The 20828-nt window shown below is 36.2% G+C and overlaps 1 protein-coding gene and 2 long non-coding RNA genes across 3 annotated transcripts; 1 reads left to right on the top strand and 2 right to left on the bottom strand.

Moving 5' to 3' along the window:
• Window positions 1–904: 904 nt before the first annotated feature.
• Window positions 905–20537, bottom strand: LOC133532524 (uncharacterized). The gene is made up of 3 exons (XR_009801717.1): window positions 20477–20537; window positions 19395–19438; window positions 905–931 (listed from the first exon to the last, which is right to left on the bottom strand). It is a non-coding gene; the product is annotated as an uncharacterized LOC133532524 (long non-coding RNA).
• LOC133532805 (uncharacterized) lies at window positions 3004–3993 on the bottom strand. The gene is made up of 2 exons (XM_061871655.1): window positions 3585–3993; window positions 3004–3119 (listed from the first exon to the last, which is right to left on the bottom strand). The coding sequence occupies exons 1-2, from the start codon at window positions 3853–3855 to the stop codon at window positions 3004–3006; spliced, it is 387 nt and encodes a 128-aa protein (XP_061727639.1). The 5' UTR covers window positions 3856–3993.
• LOC133532447 (uncharacterized) lies at window positions 14584–15392 on the top strand. The gene is made up of 2 exons (XR_009801699.1): window positions 14584–15195; window positions 15226–15392. It is a non-coding gene; the product is annotated as an uncharacterized LOC133532447 (long non-coding RNA).
• Window positions 20538–20828: the final 291 nt, after the last annotated feature.

The following is a 20828-nucleotide window of genomic DNA, read 5'->3' as shown; positions in this document are numbered from 1 at the left end:
ATAGGACATTATTACACAAATTGACTAAGTCCCACAGTAAGCTCAATAAGGCTTGTGTTGAGGGTACTTAGACAATGATATATATAATATATAAATACTTAAATACATAGAAAACACCCATGACTCAGGAACAAATATCCAAGCTCATCACACAAATAAATGCCCTTACCAGGATTTGAACCCGGGACCATCAGCTTCGTAGGCAGGGTCACTACCCACTAGGCCAAACCAAACCAAACCAAACCAAACGGTCAACGGTCAACGGTCGGTCGGTCGGTCGGTCGGGATAGATTGACAGCATTAAAAATCCAGTCAGTATTTGAATGAGAAAAACCAAAAAATGTCATCTTTTTATAAACCTTTAATTTCAGATTAATACATTAGACTAACAGAATAATGGACAACTGTTTTTACAAATGTAGTCCCGATTTTCCTCTCTGGATATTAAAATTATGGAATTTTATACAATTTTATGTACCTAATTAATCATAGCGTTGCCGAAAAAATCGAAACAAATCAAACGAATGGCTGAAGCTGTGATTAATATACATCAAATTATGTAAGAATATCTTCTATAATATTAAATTCTCTATAATATCATAAAATTCAAATTATGCAAAAATATTTTCCATTATGTTAATATGAAAAGAGGAAAATGAGGACTATGTTTGTATGGAGTAGCGGCCGTCCCCTTTCCTCTCTTGCTGACAGTGTGTCCTAAGAGTCGTTGCACCACATCATCCCCCTCCAGCAGAAGGCACTCCCTTTCCCATGCGCGCGGCAGCACTCATTCCTCTCCGGTTGGATCCGGTCACAGACCTGATCACAGGGGCCTACCCATTCTGCGGCCGTGCTGTACAGGATTATTGCTAGTACTGCCAAGATTAAGAGAGTCTTGAGGGCGGCCATTTTGAAATAAGGATGTTTGGACCTGGAGAGAAAAAAAAATATTTTAGAATGATCTATCGCCTAGGATATATATAAATACCTATTCTCTCAGCGGACACTTTCTGTTTCTACTAAGAGGGAAAGGGAAATAACAAACACTTTCTCTGTCTCTCTCATCATATTATGAAATCATTATAGTTCGTTTTTTAGCATTAGAAATTATTTGTACAACAAGAGAGCAAAGGTTGATATTTCTTCGAGTGTTTGTTTTGAGTCCCGTGCAAGCGAAAGATTCTATAATTTAGAATCTTGAGCGTAGTAAGGGACTCAAAAGCACACGAGATGTAAATAACTTTGATCTTGTGTAGTACACAACATTTTTCGATGAAAAAATGTTATCCGTTTTTAACACTATTTCACTCATGTTTTCTGAAGGTATTCTAACAATTAACTTTAAGTACCGCAATAAAACATAACGAAAGAAATTTCAATAAAATAATACGAAAATAATGAATACGAACATCAATTGACAGTTCAATCGACAACTTTTTTTTTTGTAAATAGTAAGTAATAAAAATACGGTAAAACATATTTCTTTTTTTTTTTTCAATTAAGACTAACCAAAAGCGACTTGACGGAACTGTCATAGGGATCTTTATTCGACGCGACAAGTATATATAGGGGTTGTCGTTGAGATTCAAGATGGCGAAGACGTCTCGAGAATATTTTTTTGTGTTTTGCTCATTTATGTTGTTCAAAGTGTAGTATTGATAGCTTATTATGCAGTGAACTATCGTGGAAGTGTGCAGTTAATGAAAAACTATTCTTGAAATGCGTTTAACCATGTTTTAATACTTTTAATCAACATCCGGCAATCCATCGTGGCTTTTAGTAAAGTCCAGCTATCTCTTTACTAAAAGCAACTACCGAACAACGTCATGCTCTACGAGCACACTTAAAACTTACAACGAAACTTGACATTGGCAAAATCATCATAGATTTGATGGAAGCCATATTTAAAAAAAAGAAGTATTAACCTTGGAAAATGGTTGGAAATCTCAGAGAATTAAAGCAGATATGCCACTTCAGAACTTATACTCACTTGTGAAAAGCACGAAGGGTGAAAGGAAATTGTGTGAAAATGATGGAAAAACGGCGGTTTTTATACTACATTGTTATCAAACGAGTTTTGGGAAATACAGTTCATGAAATGCATTGCAAGTCGTTTAGTTATCTAAACTTGTGTTCAGAATTGAGGAGATAAAACCATTCAACGCATTGACATATATATCTAAAGACGGGCCTTACGGGCACTAAGAATGGTGCTAGTTCTGTGGTGTCACTCACGAATTGGAGCCAATCTAACGGAACTAGTTGCGACCAATCGCGTAGGTACGTGGTGCGTACTCATCAACCAATCGCGTTGTGGCGTTAGACTGCACGATTGGCTCGAATTCGTGTGCGTGACACCGCTGTACTGTCCCCATTCTTATTGTGCATAAGGCCTGTCCTTAGATATGTCAATGATTCAACGGGGAAATGCGGCCAGCCTGCTGGGCACATTGCCTACTGGTGGCGAGTTAGAGGGCGTATTTTATTTGTAGGGGTTTTCAATGTAGGGAAAGAAAGTTGACGAAGCCTGTTGCAGATTTTACCGCTGTAATGTTTTGTGACTGATTGTGAGTTTGTGTTCCCTGAAGCCTGCGTTGCGGATGTGCCGGATGTAAAATGATGGTGCCTGAATAATATCATTTTCTTATGAGATAAAAAGTAATTTTACTTGTTGATACACTTTATTACACTGAGGGAGGAGCTCATGATCGAGCAGCTCAAGGTAGTTTACTATGCGTTAGTAGAGTCCAAGATAAGGTACAGTATCATATTCTAGGGAAATAGCTACAAGCAAAATATTAACCTTTTGAACGCCAAGAGCCACTAAAGTGGTCATGGCAACCGCTGTCAAAGCAATTTTACTGTTGACAGATAAGGTTTAAATTCGTTTCTCAATAGTTGACATGTTGGCGTGTATGCCACATTTTGATGTGAGGGAGAAAGCCTTGAAAAGGTTAACTCTAACAACTACTAAAAAACTAAACAATTTTTTTTTATTTTTATTTATGCAGCAGCATGAGATAGCAATCCTTCCACATCCTTACAACAATGAGATGCTAGCGGAATGGACCAACGGGAGTCCCAGATGCCCTCCAGGATCAATGACACTTTGTCTGCTTCTGGAATAGTACATGGGGATTTAACAAATAAGGCATTTTTACTGTAAATGTATTCTGTAATAGTTTCTGTGCTTCGCAGTGTTCTCTTTGCCTGAAATGTTATAAATTCAGCGAATGACATCTTCAATGAAAATCTCTCACATAATTTGGCTTTCCATTCTTGCCAGTTACTTAAGTTTTTACTTATGGCCTTATGCCAATTACTTGCAGGACCCCTAAGCCTCATTGATGCATTTACTAATGTTAAATTATCTGACCAGTTAGCTAACTTTGCAATTCTTTCTACTTGTTTTATCCAATCAGTCGCACTTTCTGATCTGTTACCGCCAAATAAAGGGATTGCTTGACTTGTGTCCGTAGTGGAATAGACTTGCAATGTTTGTTGGGTGGGGCTAGTAATCTGTTGCAAAATCATAGATTGAGTGTGCAAAATTTTTAATAAAGTATTATCTGGTGTGGACGTACCTGGTGCAGTACCATTATTACCTTCATCCTTTTTTATCTGATCGAGCTGAATTTGGAGATTTTTAAGTTCGACCTCTTGTGATAACCTTTTCGTACGTTCCCTTTTATACTCTTCCAATATCCCATGTTCCTGTTTCGATATGTTGTCTTGGTGTAAACGCGCCACCAATTCGTCCTTGTTCCCTGTGACGGGTAAATACCTAGACCTGAGCTCATTTTTTAACTGTATTACAGTAAATTCGTGTAAATCTTCCTCCCTCGTGCTTTCCATGTTCCGATGTTCCTTAATTTATTCGAAATATTACGTATTTCTTTTATTTTATACCGAATATTAGACGTATACTCAATTTTTAGTAACACTTTACTACGATAATCGCTTAAAAACTTTAGATTTAATTTATTTCTCCGATTTGTCAAGGTTAGTTGAAGGTTAACTCTGGTCGTACAAAAAAAAGCGACCTGAAGCATTTTGCGCCTTCCACAGTGGCTATCCTGCCGTGATCTCTTGGCGAAGTTAGGTATCTTGACAGTTCCTTCATTATACGTTCTCGTTTTGTTGACTGCCCTTATCAAAAATATATCAAAGTACGAGTCTTCTGCAGAACGGGAGTTGCGCCTTCAAACGCGTACTAAAAACATTAGACCAACTTTCTGTCCCTAGACAACAAGTTGCAAAGCATAGCGTGAAATATCAGGCTGTCAGAATCTCCAACAAGTTGCCTGTAGAACTAAAAATCATTACGGACTATAACATTACGGAAAAAAATTGTTTTTTTTTCATTGAGGGGGTGCTTTTACAGTATTGACGAGATTTTTCCGGATTTCCCACATTGAGCGATTGTTTGTATTGTCTTAACTGTATTAATGTTTTTATTTTATTTTATTCATAGGTACGTCGATTTGTTAAATTGTAGATATTATATTTAAGGCAGTATTCGCATGTGCACGACTGTCACGCAACCTAGCGTCCGCAAGTCTAGGGGAAAATGTCAATGCACTACATCTTATAAAACTACTCCAAAACGAAAAACTACTGAACAGATTTTCATACAACTTTCATCTATCAATAGAGTGATTCTTGAGGAAGGTTTAGGTATATAACTTGTTAAGTTTTTGTGTAAATTGTTTGAAATATAACGATGTTGTCGGAGAAAATCACGCTGGCTAGGAGCTTTAATCGAAAACGCTGCCTAATCCGTTTGAATTAAATACATAGAAAACATCCATGACTCAAGAACAAGTATTTGTGCTCATCACACAAATACATGCCCTTACCGGGATTCGAACCCAGGACCATCAGGTTCATAGGCAAGACTGGTCGTCAATTGGCTTTTATCTTGGAATCTTTGCGTCTAGCGTCTAGTGACGTTTCTTTAAATACAAACATTACTTTTGACACTGACATATCCGATCCATATCGTATCTAGATCTAATATTTGACGTTTCTTAAAGTTCGAATCAGGCCGTCTGTGTACAGTCAGCATCAATAGTAGCGGATGACACAACGCGCCAAAAGTATCTGATATCAAATATCAAATATCAAACATTTATTCAGCAAATAGGCCACAGGGGCACTTTTACATGTCCATTTTTACAAACAATAAATTAAAAAAAAAAACAATTACAAATATCGAATCTATTATTCCGGATAACTTTTCCAAATATAGATAAATCTCTCAAATTTACGTTCAAAAGTATATTATTTATAGTCTTAATTGTTCTACATATATAACTGTCACTTTTTGTTAAGCTGTTACAGAATGGTAGATACTTTTGAAACCTTGTTTGATTTGCTTCTTTTGATGTTGACTGTACAAGTATGGGAAAACCTGTTCCGCGTTTTGTTTATAACAAATATAATAATAGTAATGTCAGTTAATGTTTCATCCTCGTACGATGTGGTCATGACTTGCTTATTATTCTCATCATGTTCAATATATTCATTCAAGTCTTTAACACGTAATACCGACGAGTAATAGGAAAAAACAACTATTAAATAACCCACTTATTCATAAAATTTTAGTAGGTATCTAATGGTGTTACTACGCAAAATAGTAGGATTAAATTACAGGACATAACACACTAAACATACACCTATATGTGACGTTATCTATGAAAAGGGACCTTATTGTCGGTGGCGCTTACGGGGGGTGGGGGGACATCTTTTTTCTTTGAAATCAATTATTTCCGAAGATATTTATTTTATGCAAAAATGGTTAGTGAAGACCCCTGTCGTTTAAAAAGACCTATGCAACTATATCCACACGATAGGTCCCCACTTTACGTGTAGTTTCTAGTTTTTATTCTACCACTTTGTCGGCGTAAGTTTATATATCCATGCCAAATTGTAGCTTTCCAGCACTAACGACCACTGAGCATAGCCGCGGACGGACAGACGAACAGACAGACACACAGAGGGACGTGGTGAAACTATATAAGGGTTCGTAGTTGATTACAGAGCCCCAAAAAGCGCTACGATTTTTCAAAAACTCCGTTTTCTGAACCTAGGTCCCCTTAAACTAAGAAACACCACAGTCAGCTGGTATGCTTGTTTACAACTATCATGGTAGGTATAATAATTGTGTTTTATTTATCCTGGTAGCAGCTAAACTGGTTATGATAAGAACTTATGCAAATAATATCGAGACAGACCGGTCGCGTGGCGATAAGGAAAATGGTTTGTTTACAAACTATTTTAATCGGTTAGCGACACTACCATATCCTAAACATATGTATGTGAGCGTTATGCGGAGAGACATGGGCTCAGGTATAACACTACAAAAAGTGAACTACTCATCTTCAGGGCTGGCAACAAGAAACTAAAGGAAGTTCCTAGGGTTGAGCTAAATGGTGCCACCCTGAGGAAAGTAGAGCGGTTTAAGTACCTGGGTCAATGGCTCACCGAAAGCCTTAATGACGATCCTGATTTGGAACGAGAGCGCGGGGCGTTGACGGTCAGATGCAATATGCTAGTGCGCAGGTTTGCAAAGTGTAGCAATGACGTAAAGGTAAACTTTTAAAAGTTTATTGTCAGTCTCTTTATGCTTGCAGCCTGTGGACCAGCTTCTCGCAGCGATCGTACAATGCCCTGCTTGTGCAATATAATGATACTGATGGGTCTGCCTCGGCACTGCAGTGCGTCGGGGATGTTCGCCGATGCCCGTACGGATGACTTTTACGCTATTATGCGTAAAAGAGCGGCATCCCTATTGCATAGGTTGCAGGGTAGCACCAACAGTCTCCTAAACGCATTTGTCGGCAGAGTAGACTGCCCACTGATGAGGCGTTGGAACGAACTGCATGAACCCAACGGCCCAACGCATCATCGAAATAGATTATATTAATTAGCTTTAGGTATTCATTGTTTTTTTATATTGTACACTTACTTAGGTATATAGATAGATAATGAATAATTGTTGTATGTACTAACACTATATGAGTTTTTTGCTCGAAACAAAATGATTTCAATTCAATATGTTGATTAAAATATAAATAAATGATGTAGGGGTTCTGTTAGTTGTGGACCTCGCGTTAAGCTTAGTAAATATAAAAGTGAAAATACTTAGATCGTTATTACCACAGCGGACTCAGAATAGTCTTAAGCGCCATAGACACCAATGGCGCTTAAGTCCTTCAAGCCAATATCCGCATTTTGAAAATAAATAAAAAAACTGGGTCGACAATACAATATATTTAATCATAGAATCTGGTCACAATATTTAACTAGAATCGGTTAAGAATTGTGACCTGTAGAGGAGAATATCCGGGCATAGGAAAGCAAAATGCCCGAATTAAATCGGAGATCTTCGCTAGCGCTTCTTTCAATAAAAAAAAAGCCTTTTATTTCGTTGCGAATTACAAAAAGAGATTAAAAATTAAATTCTAATATGTTAGTATCTATGTTTGTTAGTAATAGAGTTATTGATGTTTTAAATAAATTGCTTTTAGATAATTATATTCGTTGATTAAAATACTACCTACTAATTACTTATATCCGATACGATTGTTTGTTGATTATGTCCCTCCACTTTGGGTCTAAGCCAAGATGTCAATCGTTTGCGCTACGACAACCCTAGAGTCTAAATGGTCGTGCACTAATTTCCTCCCGCGGACGCTCCGGCTGTGGAATGAGCTCCCTGCTGAGGTTTTCCCGAGGGTCTACAGTATGGGGCAACGCGCATGTAACTCCTCTGGAGTTGCATGCGTTCATAGGCTACGGTGACTGCTTACCATCAGGCGGACCGTATGCTTGTTTGCCACCGACGTGGTATATAAAATAGTACATTACGATACAAGTGCGAAAAATAGGAAATTCGAAACGAGTGGCGATAAATTAAAACACGACCGAAGGGTGTATTTTAAATCGACACGAGTTGCGAATTACCTATTCGCACATGTATCGTACAACGTTTTACAGTACATATGGCCCTTTAAATGTTCGACACAGTAACGTAATATGCTACTTCTCGCACTAGTGCTATAAAGTAGCCCCATATGTACTGTAAAAAAGTTTTGTTTTGTTGTTTTCGTTAGATTCTTGAGCGTATTAAGGGACTTAAAAGCGCACGAGATGTAAATAACTTTGATCTCGTGTAGTACACACGACTTTTCACCTCAGCAGTGAGAACATATTAGAAGGAAAAATACAATCTAAAAAAAAAAATCTATCTTCATCATTTTTTCACCCTTGTTTTCTTAAGGTATTCGGGTCATACAGCGGGTTAGTGGGATGTGCAAGTGGGCCTAATTGATACACTTTAGTTGCGCAAGTGTTAGATTTTTAATCTATATTGAATTATTATTACTTTATTCCTTGGGTAACCCCTGGTATAAAAAAAACACAACACCCCTATGCACATATTTATCTAATTACCTATTCTGTCATGCACTTAGGTAACTTGCGTTGAGATATTTCTTAAATTATGTCCGTGTCGCAACAACTCTAATATATATGCATATCAGCATAGTAACCATATGGGTACCTACGAACAATCATTCGATAGATATTCTCAACCTGACCTCTTACAGATAAAATATTTACATTTCAAATAAGGAAAATGCCGGCAACATTTCAATGCGATCTTATTTACGTTCGCCTATATAAAGTCCAGCGCCCGTCGAATCTTCACACAACTGATCTAAGCTTCACGTTGAAACTTCAAATCCAAGATGGCTGCCCTCAAGACTCTGCTCATCCTCGTCGTGTTGGCGATTGTCATGGCAAGCGCCGTGGCCGTCCGTGTCGGCCCCTGTGACCAGGTCTGCAACCGTATACCTGCTGAACGTGATGAATGCTGCCGCGCCCATGGCTACAGCCGGGCCAGCTGCTCTGGAGGCAGGATGAACTGCTACTAGACGTTGGGTTGGACACATACTACATCTTCAGACGTCCATTCTGCAAAATTTGAAGAATTTGATGACTACTTGGTCCAGGTTTTGCATTAATCAACGAGCGTTCTGCAAGAATTTAAAAGCTTTCTATAAATTCATTTCGTCCTGGCCTTCTTCAAGATATAAAGAGCTACACTTCACATCGATTTCGATTTCGTCTTCGTGTTTCTGTTCCACTGCATTCAAGAATTGGCAGATCATTCGTTTATACTTTGTAAGTGAAAAATGTGCAAATTTTATTTCAAAAATTGCATAGAATATCATTTCTTCTATATTTTTGAAATTTGCCGTTTTCACTGACTTTATAGATGCGCGATCATTGTTTCTTGTTAGTTAAACTATAAGTATGTGTCCGTAAAATCCCTAAGGATATGTGATTTTGATTTTGACTTAGCTTTCGATTCGGAATAATGATTACCTACTGTATTATTTGTCTAAAATAAAAATTCTTAAGTAGTAAATGTTTTGTTTTACTTTCATTTACGGTTATTTAATAGGGTTGTTTCCATCTACAAATCTTAGGGCAGACTTGTATCCCAATAAATTCTTTTGGATTATAAGAACATGTTAAACTAATTTTATGGGACCTGTAATGACCATATTTTTGTAAATATTGAATTTAAATTATCTTTTGGCACACGTCACGTGACCAAACTCGAAACATCTTTGAAGATTCTGATGACGTCACAACTCTCGAATTGACACTGTTGACAGTTAGGCGATAAACAACAAATGACAAATGTCAGTTGACAGTTCGTATCTTCTACGTGTGTATGTAGTTATGCGTCAAACCGTAAACTGTGACGTCACACAATTTTCAGAGAGCGTTTTGGGCGCGAAAGCATCTGTCAAAATATATTTTGTTAATTTAACATATTTAAAGCCGTTTTTAGTATAAAAGTTGAATTTTAGGGCAACTTTTAGTTAATATATAACGAAATACAAGCGTTTCAAAAAATTGGAAACAACCCTATTATAGCAAAGGTTCATTGATTGTGTAAGATTGTCTAAGACAAATTATTGTGCTTCTAATTTGACAGCAAATGTAATTTGGTTGTCAAAAGTTGACGTTTATCCGAAAACGTAGTAAAATAAATAAGTAACCACTTTGATTTTAGTCAGATTAAAGCAATTAGAAATATAACCATTTATGAAGAAAAACAACAAATTAGTACATTACGATACAAGTGCGAAAAATAGGAAATTCGAAACGAGTGGCGATAAATTAAAACACGACCGAAGGGAGTGTTTTAAATCGACACGAGTTGCGAATTACCTATTCGCACATGTATCGTACAACGTTTTACAGTACATATGGCCCTTTAAATGTTCGACACAGTAACATAATATGCTACTTCTCGCACTAGTGCTATAAAGTAGCCCCATATGTACTGTAAATTTATTTAAGCCTTATTGCACATAATACAGAAGTGCAAAAAATAAGCAAATGCCGTGTTCGATTTACGGATATAATGTCACCATTGCAGAGCCATCTCAAATAAATATAAAAATTAAGCTAGCTATACCACAATCACACTCAAATTGTGACTGAGGAACCCTAAAAAGCTTTGGTTACAAATTTAAAATCTACACACTTCCAAATTATTGATAACCAAGTATAATAATGTTGTTAAAATCCCCCTACTTTGAGGGGAATAAATAAATAACTGGCAATATATTTTTGCATACGTGTGTGCCGAGCATAAAACACGAACGTCGCACGCACACATTGATCGTGTTGTTTCGGTTTCACTTTTGAGAGATTAGCTCTCGGTCTATGGGTAATAAGGTCAATGCTTGTCCAATAAAATAACTTATTGAGATTTGTTTACATTTTGTTAAATACCTTAAGAATAACACGTAGTAGTAAGCTCTTTATTGTACTAAAACACAATAATAGTAACTGGGCCTACCGCGAACATCGAAGTTCGTCAATTGCGGGCATTTTTCTCTGTCACTCTAATTACGTCTTAGAGAGAGTAAAAGAGAAAGATCCCCGTAATTGGCCAATTCCGGTTTTCGCGGTAGGCCCCCTGATTCTTACAAATCTGGACATTCTCATTGTTATTCTACTCAGAATCGACAGCATTCTCCATCTTCTTGACATGTCTTTATATAGAAAAACGCTTTTTAAAATCATTTACTATTACTTAAGAAAGTAAAATAATTTAAATGATCGTATGATTTATAATTCTTGCCTATGTGCCGTGATTTATTTTTCAGATGTGTTTTTCAATAAATATACACTTTAAAATCTCTTACCTTCTTTCTACTGCTAAAAAAATGGACTATAGTTAAAAACGTCACAATTTTAGTAGTGAATGCAATCCCGACTCGGGATTGCAAATTCGAGATCCCGCGGAATTAGAAATATCAATCCCGCGGGATCCCGGGATTTTCGGGATCCCGAGTAGATTAAACAAAAGGTAAAATTCGATTGAATTAAAACTATAATAACGGCATGTTTGTGATGGTGACGTTAATTAAAATAACATATTAATAGACAGAAAACAAAAACCTTTTATCTTTAATATTATTAACTAAATCATCATCAGTTTTCCTTGGAAATTAACAAAGGTAATCAAAACAATAAGTATAACTGTAATAAGAATCAAAATAATAAGGAATTAGAGAGTATTACAGGCGATTTAAAAAAAAAAAACAAAGGGTATTAAGAGTGTTATCTGCTAAACGGCATCTTATATCCGTTGCAATGTACCCAGCTGCTGAGAACTGGACGTGTGGAGCGTCACTGACGACTGCCGCTCAATCCCGTCAATCCTGAACGGGATCCCGTCATATTATGCGTCGGGATTGATCCCGAAAAATTACACGGGATCTCGCGAGATCGGGATCCCGCGGGATCGGGAGTGCATTCCCTAAATTTTAGGGACTTCCGGTTCGAGCGCCATCTTGATAGTCACGTCTCGTGATTAATACCTTTGTTTTTTGCCCATTAATATTAATGATATTGTTTAAGGTGTAATGAAATGAAATGAAATTAAATGAAAATCTTTATTTCAGGCAACTAGTGGCCCATACATAAATACCTTAAAACTAACATACATATTATAACAATATATCTTAAAATAAAACTAAACACTACAAATCACTTTACAGTACATATGGTGCTACTTTACCGCACTAGTGCGAAAATTAGCATATTACGTTACTGTGTTGAACATTTCAAGGGCCATATGTACTGTAAAACGTTGTACGATACATGTGCGAATAGGTCATTCCCAACTCGTGTCGATTTAAAACACTCCCTTCGGTCGTGTTTTAATTTATCGCCACTCGTTTCGAATTTCCTATTTTTCGCACTTGTATCGTAATGTACTATTATGGTTGCGATGCATTACGCAACCTCGCAGTGTCAGAGAGCCGGCCCGGCCGCGCGGCCTCAGACCCGCCGAAATCGAATATCGATAGCTTATTATACTTACAGTAAACTAATCTGGTAGTGTGCAGTGAATGAAGAATTAATCTTGAAACGCGTTTAACCACCATTTTGGAGTCATCGGCCGGTAGTCCACGTGCTACTTGTAAAGTCCAGCTATCGCTTTACAAGACCTGATAAAATCACCGTACACTGTCTTGTACAAACCGTACAATTTTAGTCGTATTTAAAGCTCCTAATACCTTGATACTGGCGAAATAGTCCCACTGGACTGAAGCCATTATTTTAAAAGAATCATAGATTATTTTTACATAGAATTATAATTTATTTAATTTTTTTCGGTAAATAAAAACCAAAAAATATATGAAAAAGCGGCCAAGTGCGAGTCGGACTCACCCATGAAGGGTTCCTTACCATTTATAAGGTATTAAAAAAAACTACTTACTAGATCTCGTTCGGTTTGAACGAGATCTAGTACTTAAGTAGTTTTTTCGGTGGAAGTTTGCATGGTAATGTATACGAGTATCATATATTTTTTTTAGATTTTTCATTCTGTTATTTTAGAAGTTACTTACACACATTTTACCAATTTGGAAGTGTCTCTCGCGCAAACTATTCAGTTCAGAAAAAAATGATATTAGAAACCTAAATATAATTTTTGAAGACCTATCCATAGATACCCCACACTTATGGGTTTGGTGAAAAAAAATTATTTTTTAATTTTATGACGTATTAAAAAAACTAATTACTAGATTTCGTTCTAACCAATTTTCGGTGGAAGTTTGCATGGTAATGTACATCATATATTTTTTTTAGGTTTATCATTGAATGAATGAATGAATGAATGAAAAAAATGATATTAGAAACCTCAATATAATTTTTGAAGACCTATCCATACATACCCCACACGTATGTATGTAAATATAGTCTCAGTAAAATAGGTAAATACACTCTTTGTCTCAATTATAGAGGTAAATGTGACTATAAAATTCAAAATACTAATCTCAGGTTTGTTTCGTCTCACTAACAGAGGTAATTCAGTACTAAAGTGTCGGGGACGTACCATGAGTCCCAGCTATGGAGGTTTCTCACTTATCCAGGTCCTACTTAACCAAGTTTCACTGTAAGTATATGAATATAAACCATATATTGATAAACTTACACATATTATAACTTAATACATCGACGACCGGTCTGGCCTAGTGGGTAGTGACCCTGCCTACGAAGCCGATGGTCCCGGGTTCAAATCCTGGTAAGGGCATTTATTCGTGTGATGAGCATGGATATTTGTTCCTGAGTCATGGGTGTTTTCTATGTATTTAAGTATTTATAAATATTTATATATTATATATATCGTTGTCTAAGTACCCTCAACACAAGCCTTATTGAGCTTACTGTGGGACTTAGTCAATTTGTGTAATAATGTCCTATAATATTTAATACAAAAATCAAATATCAGAACATCGTTAACAATATTTGAAATGTAAATAATACTTTGTCTATAATTGCCAAAAATTTTCAAAGTTTGATGTTTTTGCTCCAGGAAGGCTTAACAGGTTATTCGTATAAAGATCAAGCAAATCTCGTCCTTACGGCAAGCGACAAAGTTGGACGTTTTGCCGGCCGCGGTCACATATAAGGTATTAACAAATTAGTTACCGATATTTTAAGAGATGATTTTACACCATTTATACTAAAACAATTGACTTTAAATGGAAATTAAGAGATTTTTAGGGTTCCGTAGCCAAATGGCAAAAAACGGAATCCTTATAGATTCGTCATGTCCGTCTGTCTGTCCGATTATGTCACAGCCACTATAAGAGCTATACTGTTCAAACTTGGTAAGTATTTCTATGATCAGCATTAAGATTTTTACACAAAAATAAAAAAAAAACAATAAATTTTGGGGGTTCCCCATACTTAGAACAGTTAGAACTGAAACTCAAAAAATCTTTTTTCATCTAACCCATACGTGTGGGGTATCTATGGATAGGTCTTTAAAAATGATATTGATATTTCTAATGTAATTTTTTTCTAAACTGAATCATTTGCGCGAGAGACACTTCCAAAGTGGTAAAATGTGTGTGTCCCCTGTAACTTCTAAAATAACAGAATGAAAAATCTAAAAAAAATGTATTATATACGTTACCATGCAAACCTCCACCGAAAATTGGTTTGAACGAAATCTAGTAAGAAGTTTTTTTTTTTAATACGTCGTAAATGGTACGGAACCCTTCATGGGCGAGCCTCGCGACTCGCACTTGGCCGCTTTATTTGAATATTGTGAAACGCCAACGATGACTTTATTCGTCAGATAAGTGGCAAGTAGCTTATTCAGGACTTTACTTGGACATTGTGAAACAGGCCCCAAATGTCTTACACAATCATTTATTTTTTGCTTGAATGAAATCATCGTTGATGACAAAAGAAATTAAATAAAAACATTTAGGTACTAAAGAATTTTCAGTTTATTTACAGAAACATTTTCGTTTTAATAATATAATATAAAAATACAGTAATCAGTATTCAATGTGTCAAAGCCTAGTCAAAGGTCCCACTTTGTCGCTTACCACAAGGACGAGATTTGCTTGATTTTTATACGAATAACCTAACAAAGCGTTCTTATGGCAAGCGACAAAGTGCAGACTTTTTGCTTGGAAATTACATAAATATCCTTATTCTAAAGCGTTATAGGGATTTAAGGGACACATACTTATAGTTAACCAACCAAACACAATGATCAATCGATCTATAATGTTTGACAAATCAGTAAAAACGACAAATGTCAAAAATATTGTGGAGAAACTTTTTACTGACAAAGTTTCACAGACTATTTAAACACATATGTAGGTTAACAGGCTCCTAAATTTGCAAATACTGTTGATCTGCCAATTCTTCAATGCGGGCACAGAAACGAAGACGAAATTGAAATCGATGTGAAGGTAGGTAGCTCTTTATATCTTGAAGAATGAAGGCCAGGTGGAAATGGATATGTAAAATGCTTTTCAAAACTTGCAGAAGGGCCATGGTGTAGTCATCAAGCTCTTCAAGTTTTGCAGAATGGACGCCTGAAGATGTAGTATGTGTCCAACCCAACGTCTAGAAGCAATTCATCCTGCCTCCAGAGCAGCTGGCCCGGCTGTAGCCATGGGCGCGGCAGCATTCATCACGTTCAGCAGGTATACGGTTGCAGACCTGGTCACAGGGGCCGACACGGACGGCCACGGCGCTTGCCATGACAATCGCCAACACGACGAGGATGAGCAGAGTCTTGAGGGCAGCCATCTTGGATTTGAAGTTTCAACGTGAAGTTTAGATCAGTTGTGTGAAGATTTGATTTGCGCTGGGCTTTATATAGGCGGGCGTAAACAAGATCGCGTTTGCAATTTTGCCGGCATTTTCCTTATTTTGTATTTGTAATAGGTCAGATTGAGTTCTAATGATTGTTCGTATCTATATGGTTGTTTTACCCATATGCATATATTAGGAGTTGTCGCTACACGGACATGCTAAATTGAAAAAATATCTCAACGCCAGTTACCTTCCTACATTTAAATAAACGTAGAGCACACATTTTAAAATATACCGTTTTTAATAACATTAGCTAAAACATGTGTTGGACTCACGCATCAAGGGGAACTATTATAACACATATACAACGAAAGAACTAACCTAAGTAGGTAAATATTTATATTTAAATTATTACGCTGATTTATTGATTTGTGCTCCTAAATGAATATGAATTTTAATCATTTAAATTTAATTTCGCTTCATGAATTTTAAAAATGAAGTATGTAGACCCATACCAGGATTTTAACCCGGAATCCCTTTGTAAGCAGGGTCACTACTGACGTACTGACTTGGCTAGACGGCGTTAAATTTAATAGACTTACATGTGCATTGAGTACAAAGAATGTAAGTGAAATGATATATATATATTTATATTACAGCGGTGGCAAACAAGCATACGGCCCGCCTGGTGATAAGCAGTCTCCGTAGCCTATGTACACCTGCAACCCCAGAGGAATCGCATGCGCGTTGCCGACCCTAACACTCCGTACCCTCGTTGAGCAACCGTACTCACCGGCAGGAACACAACACTATGAGTAGGGTCTAGTGTTATTTGACTGCGGTTTTCTATAAGGTGGAGTACTTCCCCAGTTGGGCTCTGCTCTAGATCTGGAATGACATCCGCTGGCTGTGTCCTACCACACAAAGCAAGATGACAATCACAATGCCAATACCTCTCTTTTGGACGTAGTTTAAGGACGTACCCGGGTAAAAAAAAGGTAAAGAAAGCTACAATCTTTACCTATCTTCTTTTTTATCTTTGAAAACCTTTCTAGCTTTAATACAGAATGATTTTTAAGTCGTGAACAGCAACCACATCACCCGCTAGAGCTTCCTTAACTAACGCGGAGTGCTAGATCAAACCACAATCAATTAGTTCCTTAAATAATTATCAATCAAAAAAATATCCCTTCCCTGGCTTTCAAATACCAGACTTCACGCAATACCGGTATTAATACCGAAACTGTCTTCAATGACGGGATCCAGGGATCCCGGTACTGAATATGTAACGTTAATTTTTTTTGAAGTTTATTATAAAAGGAGAATTAAAAAGATACACTGTATGATAAGACATGTCAAAATAGCTTTAAGGGCATTAAACAATCAAAAAATGTTGCCATCTCCAATGTTTTTATTTTATTTATTTTACAACAGACAATACGTCATGAAAAAATTATCTGTAGCTTACATAACATTAGGGGTAGATGTGTGTCCAATTACAGCTTATTCCAGTATCTTAAGACAAACAATATAAGTACAGTAGGATATTTAGACTTAAATAAATTTAAATAAAATTAAATAAATTTAAATAAATTAAGTTAAATAAAATTTAACTAAAATTTAACAAATATTAAAATAATACTTAGCAAGAAATTATGTTAAATAATTGAATTAATTATTTGCATTTTGCGACAGAAAAGTGACGAAATAACATATCATTAACATTAACATATTTTAAGCCAAGACAAATCCTTTATAATTTCAGAATTTTCTACACACCACAGAACTTGGCACCCATATAGATCTCAATTCTTTTGTATGTAGATAATATGGAAATTTGGTATGTAGATAGTTTTTGTTGTGGGGAAGGATATAGAATAGTGTTCAACCCCAAAATCATCCCATAAGGGTGAAAAGGGGGAGGAAAAGGGCGTTAGGGGGAAAAAGGGGTTGAAGTTTGTGTGGGGAATCAGTAAAAAAGCAGTTTATTTTATCAAAATTCACACAAAACAGATAACATTTACTACATGAAATATAATTATTTTAAGTAGAGGTTTTGGTTGGGAATGCCATCCAAAGCACATACTTTGGATGGTATTCCCAATGATGTATGCGCAGCATGTACACATTAAAGAGCGAAAACTACAACTATACTAACTACACTTAATTACACAATTTTTAGCCACAAAATAATTTGTATAAAGAAAATAAAGCAAAGAACAAAGTGAGATTGAAACACATCTGTAAGATTAATACAAACCTAACGTAATGGTGATTGATGGCAAAGAACTTCCATAACTTATTTCCGAAAGATGGCAAATTTCGAGTTAAAATACCAATATGACTATACTTAGATACCAGGTCGTTGTACTGACGATGACGGCCGATTCTTACAATAGGATTGTAAAATGAAGTATTATATGTGTAAATATTGTATAGAAGATGCCGCCAAATACCTATTTCAGGATTTTTAATAGTAAATCACCCTCAACCCTTTAAATTAGGGCATGGAAGATTGTCATGAGCAACTTACAAAAAGAAGTGAAATCCCATCAAAAACATTTTCATGTAAAATGTAGCCAAGACGAAACCATAAGTCTCGCACTGTCAAAAAGTTATCAGATCTCTTGCAGAGCCAAGCTTCTAACTCTACAAGCCCTAAGTTCACAAACTACACCTTAGTCAAAATATGTAGCTAGGCCGTTTCGTTGCTACAAGAAGTATTGTATAAATAAATAATAATGAATAGTGAATAAATTCTTCACCTTACGCCCATGTGACGGTAGCGAAACGGCCAGGCCTGCTCGTCTTGGCAGGGGCACTGCCGTGCCCCCAGATTTGGTTAGGTGCTCTTTCAAGCTCTAAGTCGGCAGATTTTCACAATAATCCTACTGAAAAAACGTTTGTAATATACTTAATAAGTAAGCAGTAGAAATTTCGCAGCTCACTGTACATTGTTTGTGCACGTACATAAATGCATAAAAATATTTTGGTGGATTTTGTTTCATACGTAATGCTAAATACTACAACCAATATCTATCTAACACACTACTAAAAAGTTTTATTGACGTTAATTATATATAATACTATTAACGACTATTACTTAGAGACCATAATTTTATATCCGCCACGCAGGCTTCGTCAGATGAAAAATAAGTTTTTGGCAAATATTTAATTTTTGGTACAAGCTTTTATCGCTGACTGCACTTTTCTTTCCACAAGTAACTAATACTCATCGAGACAATTCTAAAAACCCCAAACATAATTAGTTTACGTTGTTTTATCACAGAGTTCCTATGGCCACCTCCTGTCTCCATCATCAGATCATCTCGATGGTACATAATATTGCATTATCACCCGACTTACATATGTATGCAAATTTTCAGCTTCATCGGAGACCGGGAAGTGGGTCAAATTTAACTTGCAAGATTTGATTACAAACAGACAACGGTCAGGTGAAAGTAAATATAAAAGCTTGTAAAAACTCACAATACAATTCAATACAGCGGTAAAATCTTCATCAACTTACTCTAAAAGTATACACATCACACTAGATAATTTAGCTATTATAAATTATGTGCCCATTTCTCGAACGGTATTAGTCTAATACTTAGTGTGTTGCCATGGTAACCCAATACGACTTGACAGTTCGTGAACTAATAATATTAGTCTAATATCGTTCGAGAAATGGGCCCTATATCTATTGTACTAGTATGAACGGACAGTACCTTTAACTGGAGTAGACGGTTTGATCGTATTTCAACCAACTAATCTGTAATTGAATGAAATGAACTGTATTTGTTTGGTTTTGTTTATTAAATTGTTATTTTCTTTATATTCTAATGTGTAGTATAGTTTTAAAATTGTTAAATATGTATAGAGTCAGACTAAGCTAAGTTAACAGCGATTTTGATAGCCCAGCCGGTGCAAGTATTAAGTAAACGTCATAATTTCATAGATATTTAACGTTTAAAATAACACGTCCACTGTCTGGGCTATAAAAATCGCTTATCTTGGTCTGACTCTAATTTTTAATCTTATATCTACCCTTTCACGGTACCCATAACACAAGCCTTATTGAGCTTACTGTGGGATTTGAAGAATGTCCGTATAATATTTATTTATATTTATTTTATCGGTAATATCGGTCATAATCGGCGGTCGAAATTAGCGAACCAATTTGGTGTGGCCGCACGGCCTCATTTGTTCGGGCCATTTAATCAGATAGGCGAAAAATTGTCCCGTCGGGACTTCACTAAGAAATTTTTATTCGTGCTATCCATACGCTGAAGTCAATCAATACCTTATGAGTACAATATAATTACGCAGGATGCTAATGAGGTGCAGCGTGTCGGGTATGTTTGCGGGAGTCCTTTGCACTGGGTGCGTAGTGCGTGAAGCCTGTTGCCAACATGCCAATCGTTTACGCTCCGTAGCGAACGAAAACCAACAGTCACTGTCGTACTAATATGGAAGAGTGATAGAGAAACACAAAGCATTTGTCACCTTGGCTACTTTAGCTAGGCACATTAATGACTTCTGCACTAATCTCGAGGAAGAGAGCAGTCTCCATGTTGAGGCGCGTCCGTGGCAGTCCTAACAGCATCCTGGTGAGCAGGCGCCCATTTCTCAGACTAATATTATTAGTCCACGAACTGTCAAGTCATATAGGTTACCATGGTAACACACTAATAATATTAGACTAATACCGTTCGAGAAATGGGCAGCAGCCCCATGCTCTGGCACTCAATTGGACTACATTCGAATTTTTGTTATTATACTTTAAGTATTTTGAAATTATTATGATTACCTGTATGATTTATTTTAATATTTTGACTATTTTTATTTTAAAGTTAATTTTATTGTTGTTTGTTTATGATATGATATAACGGGTTTTTAACCTGAAATACAAGATTTGAATTTAGAATTTGAATTATATCAAAATTTTGTGTAAGTAGATGACAAAAGGAAGTAAAACAAAATCATTTAATTGTTTATTTTCAAATGCATTTTTGTATACTGCAAGACAAAACAAGTACTAACAGTATTCTAAAACGAAGTCAAAAATCACATAAGGGTAATAGGCATTTAATGGACACACGCTTACTTAAAAGTTAACCAACCAGGAAACTATGATCACACAGATATTAATAGTCTAGTAA

Source organism: Cydia pomonella, chromosome 27 (genome assembly GCF_033807575.1).
Source record: "Cydia pomonella isolate Wapato2018A chromosome 27, ilCydPomo1, whole genome shotgun sequence".
In the NCBI taxonomy this organism is placed as follows: domain Eukaryota; kingdom Metazoa; phylum Arthropoda; class Insecta; order Lepidoptera; family Tortricidae; genus Cydia; species Cydia pomonella.
Note: the sequence above shows the minus strand (reverse complement) of the source record. Positions and strands in the feature narration are given on the sequence as shown.

Excerpts from the sequence above, each read along its gene's own strand:
- LOC133532805 (XM_061871655.1), bottom strand. The coding sequence starts at position 3,855 with ATGGAAAGCACGAGGGAGGAAGATTTACACGAATTTACTGTAATACAG. Across the intron at positions 3,120-3,584 it reads TAATAATGGTACTGCACCAG|AAGCAGACAAAGTGTCATTG; the intron begins GTACGTCCACAC and ends GTACTATTCCAG.